The sequence below is a fragment of the Seriola lalandi genome, unplaced genomic scaffold (assembly GCF_002814215.2).
Source record: "Seriola lalandi dorsalis isolate HSWRI2012SDOR001 ecotype SW California unplaced genomic scaffold, Sedor1 jcf7180002054581, whole genome shotgun sequence".
NCBI classification, from domain to species: Eukaryota; Metazoa; Chordata; class Actinopteri; order Carangiformes; family Carangidae; genus Seriola; species Seriola lalandi.
In genome coordinates this window covers 564,599-576,049 of record NW_019525134.1, presented here as the reverse complement: position 1 = coordinate 576,049, position 11,451 = coordinate 564,599, and the positions used below count along the sequence as shown (strand labels likewise).

The window sequence follows — 11,451 nt, the reverse complement described above, 5'->3', positions numbered from 1 at the left end:
ACATGCAGACCCACTTCATCAAACAACACGTTGTTGTTCTTTTTAAGTTACTGTTAATTTCAACATCTGCAAACTTCTTTGAAGTGGATTCAGGCTTTTGTGTCAGGACAGCAGAAACTGATGTCAGAAACACTGACCTCCAAATTATTATTATTATTATTATTATTATTATTATCGCAACCTCTAGCTAGAACAATAATCATGATCATAATAAATACATTGTATCATTATCATTATCATTACTATATATAGGCTTTTATATAAGATCATTTTTAGCATAAATAAATGAAACTGTCAGATCTTCGTTCATTCGTGCTCTGGTACTTATTTCTACTATTTATGCTCGTTGTCCCGATCTAACCCTGAGATCCCTCCGTAGTCCGGTTCAAGCCACGCCCAGTGTAGACGGTGATAGCGCGGCTATCTAAGAACTGCCTCATTAACGCACCGTGCTCCGGGTGGACACAGAGACGGTGTAAACACCGCCTCTCCGCCTCTCTCTGCGTCCCTCCCCGGTGCCACTTCAGTTTGGCACATGGTTCCAAAGCGCGCTGCTCTCCTCGCTGGATCCACCAGCGCATTAAAGACTCTTCTGGTTTCTGCTTCAGTATCTGGAGACTTTTGGAAATTCTCATTTCCTCTTTTGACCTTCGTTCACGTGCTGCAAACATTCAAACTCTTCATCAGGTCGGAGCAGGATGGATGTAGGCGCGTGCGCCTGCAGCAGCAAAGAGTGAGACTTCATCATATCGACGTGTGTGATGGGACGCCCCGATGAGAGATCCAGTTGACACATCAGCTGCCATGACTTACCATCCATTCCACGCTCATAGACCAGGTGCCCTGCCACTGTCAGCCTTCCTCACCGGCGCTCAGCCCTCGTTCTTCCCGGCGCTGACTCTCCCAGACGCCGCCTCCCTCTCCGCGCCTCTGTCGGAGCGGGCAGCCGCATCTGACGCGGGGCTGCGCGCTGCTCTGCGACACCAGCATCCGACACCAGTCTACCCGAGTTCCTTGAAGAGCCCGCAGCCAGAAGAAGGTCAGGATGATGAGCCGAAAGTCACACTGGAATCAAAGAATTTATGGAATCAGTTTCACAAAATGGGAACTGAGATGGTTATCACCAAATCTGGAAGGTAAGAAACCAGAAAGATCTTATTTTACCACCACAATCATTTTATTATGGGATCTGTTTCTTGCTGTCATGTAAAAAAACTCTCCATTCTTCTCTCATTTGTCCTTTTGTCCTCTTTCAACGTTATTAATGATAAACTCCAAATTATGTTTAATTAATCGTTAACTCTTCGCTTCCAGGAGGATGTTTCCGCCTTTCAAAGTGAGGGTGGGGGGGCTTGATGAAACAGCAAAGTACATCCTGCTGATGGACATCGTGGCCGTTGATGATTGTCGCTACAAGTTTCACAACTCCCGCTGGATGGTGGCTGGAAAAGCTGACCCGGAGATGCCAAAGCGCATGTACATCCACCCTGACAGCCCGTCCACAGGGGAGCAGTGGATGAGCAAGCCCGTGGCTTTCCACAAACTCAAACTCACCAACAATATTTCGGATAAACACGGATTTGTAAGTAACTGAAATGTGAATTGTGGCTTTTATGATTAATGTTGACTTTATATTGACCTCGTTGCCTCTTTTTCAACGTTTTATTACTATATCATTTCAGTGTCACATGTCTTTCATTTTCTAGACGATTTTGAATTCAATGCATAAATACCAACCCAGATTTCATATCGTGAGAGCCAACGACATCATGAAGCTTCCATACAGCACCTTCCGGACTTACGTTTTCCCGGAGACGGAGTTCATCGCTGTCACTGCGTATCAGAATGAAAAGGTAACACCCCCCCCACCACCACCACCACCCCTCCCCTCCACAGCCACATGCACGCACAGCAGACCTCTAGTTGCGTGCAGTGATGTGGATTTTATTTGTGTGGAGAGATTAGAGAAACATGAGTATGGCTCTGTTGGAGTGAAAATGGAGCCTCCATCAGCTCCACATATGTATTTGTATTATTTGTGGATGTTGATGTTACACTTAATCTGTCACTGCACTTTTGCATTGACTAACTTTAAGATGTTTTTTCTCCATGTAGATCACACAGTTAAAAATCGACAATAATCCTTTTGCCAAAGGATTCAGAGACACTGGGAACGGCAGACGAGAAAAGAGGTAATTATTTTGTGTCCCAGAAAACATCTGAACAGCAAAGGACCTGAAAGTCTGTATTTAATGTGGAAGTGTGATCCGCAGGAACAAACAGCTGAATGTTTCTTTGCTTCATGAGAACCAAAGTAAAGACCGGGACAGTGCTGATTCTGATGACTCCTGTGAACAACCCAGCACCAGTGATCCCTTTTATTCCCCTGGGGAGTTAGTGAGCAGCCCCCTGATGTCCACCCCAACCTGTCCAGGTGGGTTCACTGACTGTATATTAAGCCTTGAAGTGTTTCTATGAACCCAGATGATTCTTTAGGACAGTGTGTTGATCTATTATATTAAACACAGCTTGCAACCTTTAACCTTATAAATATATGAAATGATGCTATACAAAAATGTATGTGGTGGGTGGGTGTGTTATAATTTATCATATTTCAGATTTTAGTTTTTGTAATAATAACATTTAGTGTGATGAAAAAGTAAATCCCTGAAACACAGACAGGACTTCTGTCCTCTGTCCTTTATGACTCACTGTGCACATTAGAATTGTGATTCCTTTATTTTAATTAATCCCACTCAGGAATGCTGAAATATAAAAATGGCGTGTTATGAAAATAATTAAATTAAATTAAGCATGTATGTGAGTTTCATTTTGATAAAACAAACAGATCCTTCCACTGGTGTATTTTCATTAGCAATGGAAGAAAATAATGAGTAAAAAGCAACTAATAAACTATTCAATTATAATTCAACATTTTCAGTTCTTATTGTGTTTTCTTTTTCTTTGACTTTTTTCTTTGTTTTAGGAGTATTCAGGAGTTTTCTTATCCATCCATCCATCAGTTCATCTCTCAGCCTTCTTCACAGCAGACATTTTAACCTCTCATAGTTGGAAGACAGGTGTTACTACTCTAGTCAAGTGTGCCATTAAAGCTCGGCAGTGTGAAAGTGAGTCAGTCCCTGCAGGACCCTGAAATTACAGCAGCCTCCTGTGAAAAAGGCCTATTGTTGGCTCTGAGCTGTTCACCTCACTGAGGATGATTGTCATTACATGTAACAGAAAAAAAGCCTAACTTATTGTACACTAACTAGCTTCCAACCACATAGAGTGGTCTTCATCGGACAGTAAGTGGACCTCAAGTTAAGAAGTTTTAATTTACTAATTTTTTTTAAATTAATTTACATTATTTTATTTTATATTTCTCTATCATATCTGTCTTTATTGGACAGTTGACAGACAGAGGAGGAAGAGGTTTACACGTGAGTCCGGCTAGAACTGAACTGTGGAGTGGGAATTGCAGTAACTGTACATGGTACACATCTTCACCACCACAGGACCAGGATGCTGACGGTGTGAATATGCAGATATGGAGGGAAGTTGTTTGGGAGGTGGATTTGAACCACTGTTTACTGTCTGACTCATTCTGACACAACCAAAATAGTTTCCTGCTTCAATGAATCAACTGTTCCTGGTGCCTCGGGGTCAGTCACACATGAACACTGTCTCTTTCAGGGCTCCAGATGTTTGCACTCAGTCATCTCTCTCGCAAGTGTCCATCACATCTGTCGTCACTGTGAACTAATGAGATACGAGCAAGTCAGAAAAACGCTACTACAAATACGTTTAATATGATTTTTTTTCCCACAGATGAGAACAATACTGGAAGTGATTCAGATTTTGATCTACAACATGAGGACCGTGCTGAAGCCAGCTGTTCCAGGGCTGAACATACAAGTGAGGAGATACTGTGGAAAAGATGTGCTGCCAGTGAGAGTAAGGAGCATCAGGACACAACACAGGACAGAACAGAGTTTAGATCATCAGATGACGCGTTCTCCACGGAGAAAAAGCACCAGAGTGAAATCAAAGACGGGGTCGTGCCTGTGATGCTGCAGACACAGAGCTCATCATCCCTCGGCTCCGCCCACCTGCAGACTGTGGATTTCTCAGCTGCTCACAGCCAGCAGCTTCTCAAGCTTGGGGCACCTATGTTGTTTCATCCTGGACAGTTGTCAGCGAAGCCAGAGGCTTTTCCCACTTTGGGTATGGGACAAATATTTTCCTCTTTGTCTGGAGCAAATGAACTAGAAACTGGAGGCCTGTCTCCTCAAAGCATCACCTCTCCATCCCCCTTCATGTTGCACCTGTCACAGCACATGCTGGCATCTCAGGTACCTCTAATATCCCACATATTTTAATAAATGTAATATAAGTAGAGATCATAGGCCGTAGTTCAAGCTTGTTGGCTCTTTAGGATGAGTACACCTGGATCACAAAAAAACTCTTCCTCACTTTTTACTCAACAGCAAAGTGTCTTTCCAGGAACAATGGTCTAGTCTCTGAGGATAACCTTCATATGTAACTGTTGGTTTACATTGAGATTGAAATGACTTTCAGTGAAAAGTGTTCACAGTGAAATCTGCAGATTATCCAGAGTAATCTGCTTTAATGCTTTTAACTCCGTAAACGATTTAACAGAAAGAACTAAATTAAAACTGGGTGGCTTTTGATTTGTAATTTGGAAAAACTTCCCTTTAACTTGTGTTTTTAGTCATTACCTGATTGATTGATTACCTGATATTACATTACAGTTAATACAATCAGTAGAGTCCTTTATTGACATATTGACCAAGCAACAGGCAACCATTAGGCTGAACATGCAGTGCAGTGAGGTCTGATTAAAAAACAACTTTTTGTTGAAATTATTGTTTGAAAAAATCAGGAACTAGATTCACAAATCCAACCACCAACCAATCAAGTTACAGGAAATACAGTCACAGTCTCTCCTTCCTGAGTTACAGTGTTGAATAACGGCCAGAGGTGTTTTTACAGAACATTATGATGTCACAGTGAAGTTGACCTTTGACCTTGTGGATATAAAATATCATCACATCATCTGATCCTGTTAGACATTTGAGTTAAATTGTATCATAATTAGTGTATGAATCTTGGCAAAAAACATGTTTGTGAGGTCACCATGACCTTGACCTTTGACCTTTGACCACCAAATTCTAATCAATTCGTCCTTGAGTCTCAGTGAATGTTTGTGCCAAATTTGACAAAGTTCTCTGATGTCGTTACTGAGATATCATGTACACGAGAATCAGACGGATGGACAACCTGAAAACATGAAATATAAATCATATCATTCAGCAGGGAAATGATGATCCACAAGTTGTTGATGAAGTTACTTTTTTCCCAAAGAATCCATTAAAAAAATCACAAAGGCTCCTGGTGAGAAACAATCTGAACTGACAGTGTGTAAATACAGTGTCAACTTGTTGCCGCGTTGCAAGTCACAGCAGTTCTCGACCTCGAGGTGGAGACCCTCACAAGGTGGTGTGAGATACATTTTAAACAGTTGCAAGATTATTAGTGGGCTAGGAAATAAAGGCAGTTTTTTCTGATATTTTTGTGACATTTTTCTAATCGTAGAAGGTAAAAACCATCGTGAGCTGACCTGATCACAGCCTGTGATGAGCGGCACAGACACATGGCTCTGCATCAAGAAAGACGTACCTTTTTATTTTCTCTAAATTTCCCAAAGACAGACAAACTTTGATTTCTCACCGACTTAATTACCGTATAAAGATATATGATTGCAACAGGCAGGTCAGTGAGCGTTGAATATGACACCGTTACCTGATAGGAGTAGATTGAATGGATTTCCACTATATAACCAGTTTCAACTAAATCAAATCACTGAAGCAGAAGTTGAAGTAGTATTTTTATTTTCCTACGAGGATGTCCATGAAACATTTTAAATTAAATGAACTCTCTCATTTTTTCATACAGGGAATCTCACTGTCACCCTTTGGAGGATTGTTGTCATATCCATACTGCTATATGGCAGCTCCAGCTGCGCTCACCCCGGCTCTCCCCACTTCCTCTGCAACCTCGTCGCTCGCCAGGAGCCACTGTTTCCGCAGCTCTCGCCCTTGGTTCCGATTCAGCCCTTATCAGATCCCCGGCTCCTTCACCTCCGGCCTGCTTACGACCGGATCGCCTGGCAGTTCAAACTCTCAACCTGAGCTGTGCAAACCGGGCAGCAGACAGTCAGGTCTGTGTGACAGTCACAGCCACAAAACCAAGGCCAAGCAGAAGACGGCTCCACCTCAGTCAGCTGTCAAGGGTTCCATGGATTAGAGGACTTGATGAACCATGTACGCCACAATAAACTCTTCTGTATTGGCTGATGGATGAAACAACACAAGTAATGAAGTTTCACATTACAATGACCTAAAGTTAAGATTTCATGAGAACACTGCTGCTGAATAACTTATTATACCATCAACAGAACGTATCTTATCTGGGGATTTGCTGGTCAAAAGACAGCTACACACATTTCCATGTGAAACAAGTCCAACTCTTTCCTTTTGAATCAATGGCTACATGTGATCCAGATATCTAAAAACATGCTCTCATTCAGCTAGATTCAGCTTTTAACCTTGACATCAGGGTGTCCTTTGACTTACAAAAACTCCAGTTTGTGTTTATACTGGAAGTTCTATAGAAATTAAAATCAATTAAACTAAAAGATGCTTGTTGGAGTTTATTTTGGGGAAAGTGGGTTATATGCAAAACTCAGCTCCCCCAAGTGGGATACTCTACAGAAGAAGAACAATGATGTGCTTTAAATATGAATAAAACACATTTTTTATTGATTTGTTCCGTACAATTGTGTAAATATTTTGTCTGGTTCTTTTTCACAGACTGTATAAAACATGACTGATCAAAGCCTTTTGAGACTGAATACTGTAACTGATCACTCTTCAACCTGCCAAAGAGATATGAGGAAATTGTATCTAGCACCCGTTTCACATTCTGTTGATGAACCAAAGCTGCACCGTGGACTTGGAGTAAACTCAGGTTTCTTTTTTTTTACCAGCACTTCAGAAAAATGTCTTCAGATAAGATGATTTCGCAGGGTGTCTGCTTATTTAGGTAAACCTTTTTTATGTGTGTGTGTGTGTGTTTTCACAATTCAAATAAAGATACTGTTCACATTGAATTCAGTTGTCTTAATACACACGAAATGCAAATATATAGGAGGAATACATGTACTTGCCTACCCTCTGTGTTCAGCACTGTTCTTAGACACTGGAACTATAACTCTCTGCTGTTATATAAAATTAAATCCTAAATAAAGGCAAATCCTTGATATGAGGATGAAAAATACTGTAACTTATCATTTATCAGTTTTAAGTGTTTCATATAACAGAGAATGAAAGATCAAAGTCTACACATATTATACATGTTTTAAGAGTTAAACCGGATTCAAGACCTGGATTTAATTCTGCGATGCGCTTCAGGAACTGTTTGGATGTTAGACCTCATCCTTTAAACTGTCTGTTTCATTTATGCACTTTTGAATTATTCTGTTTTCTTAACGTCAGCTCTCGTGGCTTCAGCCTTTCTGGCCTGTTCTTAATTCTCCATGTTGGTTTGTCTCACAGACGTACTGTGCCTCGGCCTCGGCCCCTCTGACCTCGTTATTCACTCTCTTTGCCAGTCAGATGCATTACGAGACAAAGAGAAATATGAACCTAATGATCTTAGCTCTGAGGTAATCACTGTGGACATTAATCTGAGAGTACATCTTTGAACTGGTGCCACCTCTCTCCAGACACATGTAACCGCCATGTTTTCTTTAACAGTTACATTAATAAATGTAAAACTAAAGTATTTAATTTTCCTCTGGAACTTCTGCTTGATGTGATTGTTTGTTTTGTTCGTTTTTTTTTATCACAGAATGCTAAAAGTAGTGTTGTGCACCATCTGCTGCTGTCATGCTCCTGGCCATGGCAGTGGTGGCTGAGCAATAAAGGTGAATGAGTTAGTCTGCAGTCCGGTGCGTTTCATTCCTTATGCATGAGTGCAGCTCACTGCTTGCGAGGGCAATTCCCAAAACATCTCTGCTGGTGACAGCAAAGCTACACTTGAGTTGTTAAAGTAAATCTCCTCGAGATGCACTGAAACATACATGTTGTGGAAGATGTAAATGAAATTTCGTACATATCGTACAGTCAATATAAAATGTTTTGAAAAATTTCTGACATATATATATATATTTACTGTATATATATGACCTTTCCACTCACTACAACTTTCACACAGGTAATTTGTTTATATGTATATGCAAATAGTGTGAATGCATGCATGCATGTATATGTACACAGCTCTTCCATGTTAATATAAATGTTTATGTAAAGTACATGTAAATTGACACATAAAACATACACATCCACATCCTTGATTGTGGATGGGGAGAGAAATGACCGCTGGAAGGCTCCACAGTGAAGTGTGCTGTAGACTGAGGACATCAGAGGGTGGTGCCTTGTGACAAAAGGTCATGTCACTTTTGGCTCTTACAGAGGCTTTAGTCCATTCGTGCAAATAAATGTAGATAGCTGCATATGTATGAGATGCCTCAGACTATATTTACCCCTGAACAGAGGCCAAAGTGTGTCCTCACCACAGTGGAAACAGGGGGTAAATTCTTTGTAATAAAAGACCAAAGTAATAAAAGACCCACAGTTCTCCTGATGATGTGTTGTCTGTTTGCCTGATACCATCAGGACGTGGCACCGGGCGCAGAGGAGGAGCTGTATGGATGTGATGAAAACCATGGACACAATTCTGCCATTTTAAAAGACACACTTATAAAACAGTTGAAAAAGCTAAAAGTCTAAAAGCTCACAAGGTCAATTATTAATTTTCAAGCCATTATGATTCAGGCATTATTTACACCTTTTACAGCCCAGAAAAGCTTTTGTGTGTGTGTGTGTGTGTGTGTGTGTGTGTGTGTGAGAACAGCTGTGCTGCATTTAGAAGAAACAACCATTTTTGCAGCTTATGTAAAAAAAAAAAAAAATTACAATAAGAGCAAAAGTGTGGCCATTTTGTAATAACATGTCCAGTTTTTCTTCATACATCCATAAGCAAGTCGATTTACAAGAAACAATATTTCAAATCTGAAACTTTAACTTTCCATTCTGTTAATAATGGAAACACAGATTACATTTCTGAACTACTTTTATACACTTCCATACAAACCTCCTAAACATTTAATCTATGGGAAGTATTTCAAATTACATTTGTGTTTAAATAATTATAAATTTAAAAAAAAATCTCTTAGTACTCTTTTTTCACAGGAGGATGAAGAAGACAGGATAACCTTGACATGACACTTTGTGGCAAAATTGTTTCTTTTCACTGTAGCTGCTGGTACAAAAAAAAGAGAAGAAAAAACAAAAGTCAGGCAGGCAGTCTCCCAGGAGGAAAATTGATCTGAAAAGTCCTCCCCCCTGTGCTGCCTCCTCCAAGCATTTTCTCCTTGGCTGAGCGTAGCTTCTACTGAAACAACATCTCCACTGGCGAGAAGGTCAAATACAAAGTTTCGCAGCCAGATGAAAACTTCCTTCCCTGCAGTTGTGGAGACTTCTATGGGTTAAAGTGAGTGAGTGAGAATGAGAGTGAGAGTGAGAGTGAGAGTGAGAAAGAGAGAGAGAGAGAGAGAGAGAGGCCTGTAAAAGTCAGATGGTATTTTTCATTATCCATGACACAATGTCAAGGCAACACGGTGCATCAAGGCTACCTCCTGTATGCTGGAAGAATACTCAGCATATCGGTGCTGTAAATTATTCTGAAAGTAAGCGCTGAGATAAAAATGTCAACATAGATGGCTTAAAGAGAACAGATAAGTCATCTGTAGCTTACAATGAATAATTCACTTAACAGGGATATCATCTAAAAGCCAGTGTTATCATGAATAAAGCACTATCTGCCAGGGCTTTGTTAGAGTGGTGTGATGATGTTTAAGGTATGAATCCGGCTCTATTTATTCTTGCAAAGGAAAGGTTCGGTAAAGAGATTTCCCATACCCGATGACTCATCATTAGCCTCCAGTCTTCTTGGGTTTGACATAACAAGCTCTGCACATCTGGATCCTCTGGCTCCGTCAGGTTGGATGGGGATGTCGGTGGACAGACATTTTCAGGTCTCTTCAGAGATGTTCGATTGGGTTGAAGTGAAATCAAGGACATTCACAGAGTTACACTCCTTGGCTTAAGGTCATTGTCCTGTTGGAGGGTGAACCTTCAACCTTCCTGAGTGCTCTGACCAGGTTTTCATTAAGGATCTCTCTGTACCAGTCTCCCTGTCTGCCACAGAAAAACACCCCCACAGCATCATGCTGCCCCCACCACACTTCACCATTGGGCAGCTGATGGGCGGTCTGGTTCAATCACTTCAAGCTTGTTTGCCACAGTCTGAGTCCTCTGGTGCCGTCATGGGTCTGTCACTGAGGAGAGGCTCCATCTGGACACTAAGTGGAGAGCTGCAGTGATGGTTGTCCTGGATGTTTCTTCATCCTCACACAGGATCTCTGGAGCTCAGCCAGAGTGACCATTGGGTTCTTGGTCTCCTCTCTTAGTAAGGTCCTTCTGCCCTGATTGTTCAGTTTTATTGGGCAGCTGCAGGAAGAGTCCCGATCATTCAAAACTCCTTCCATTAAAGAAAGATGGAGGCCACTGTGCAGCAGAAATGTTTTGTATCTTCCCCCAGATCTGAGCCTCGACACACTCCTGTCTCTGAGCTCTGCAGTTCTTCCTCCTCATGGTTTCTGCTCTGATCTGCATTGTCAGCTGTGATGCCCGATATAGACAGGTGTGTGTCTTTCCAAATCAGGTCCAATCAATTGAATTTATCACAGGTGGAATCCAGTCAAGGTGTAGTAACAATCAGAGAAATTGGAGGCAAATGGAATCTGAAGACTTTCTGAAAGCACTGAACTTAATCTCCCTGGGTTTTGACAGGGATCCTGAAGTAGCTGTGCTGCTTTCTTTCAATAGAATCAAGCAGAGAAATTACAATTTATGTCCAAAGTACTTCCTGCCCACAGTGCAGTAAAAAGGTTAGCTGGTGATCACTGAGAACTTCCTTTGGATGTTTTTGTGGATTTTCTCAATAAATGCATTCAAATGGATTAAGTCTAATTTTGTTGGACAACATGTTTGTTTTTTGTCTTGTGCTAATTAATTCAAACTTCTGTATGTAGGTCTGTTGAAGCTGTTTAGACATGCAAATCTCATGTTAGGTTTGTTACATGTATTTCATAACACACTTTATCCCTTCCATCCTTTACATGAATATGAAGGTGTCTCAGTTCTCCTGCTATTAGCTCACAGGCCAAGAAAATGAAAAATGGAAGACCACGTCAGAGGATAGCAATGTTATTAATTATTCATGGTTTATAGCAGTGGTTGATAA

General features: G+C 41.0%; 1 protein-coding gene across 1 annotated transcript; it reads left to right on the top strand.

Moving 5' to 3' along the window:
• Window positions 1-481: 481 nt before the first annotated feature.
• Window positions 482-7,192, top strand: LOC111663832 (T-box transcription factor TBX2b-like). The gene is made up of 7 exons (XM_023418179.1): window positions 482-1,136; window positions 1,315-1,582; window positions 1,707-1,853; window positions 2,116-2,192; window positions 2,274-2,434; window positions 3,829-4,352; window positions 5,977-7,192. Exons 1-7 carry the CDS (start codon window positions 775-777, stop codon window positions 6,325-6,327), a joined length of 1,890 nt encoding a protein of 629 aa, XP_023273947.1. The 5' UTR covers window positions 482-774; the 3' UTR covers window positions 6,328-7,192.
• The last annotated feature ends 4,259 nt before the right edge of the window (window positions 7,193-11,451 follow it).

Excerpts from the sequence above, each read along its gene's own strand:
- LOC111663832 (XM_023418179.1), top strand. The coding sequence starts at position 775 with ATGAGAGATCCAGTTGACACATCAGCTGCCATGACTTACCATCCATTC. Across the intron at positions 1,137-1,314 it reads GTTATCACCAAATCTGGAAG|GAGGATGTTTCCGCCTTTCA; the intron begins GTAAGAAACCAG and ends CTTCGCTTCCAG. Across the intron at positions 1,583-1,706 it reads TTTCGGATAAACACGGATTT|ACGATTTTGAATTCAATGCA; the intron begins GTAAGTAACTGA and ends TTCATTTTCTAG.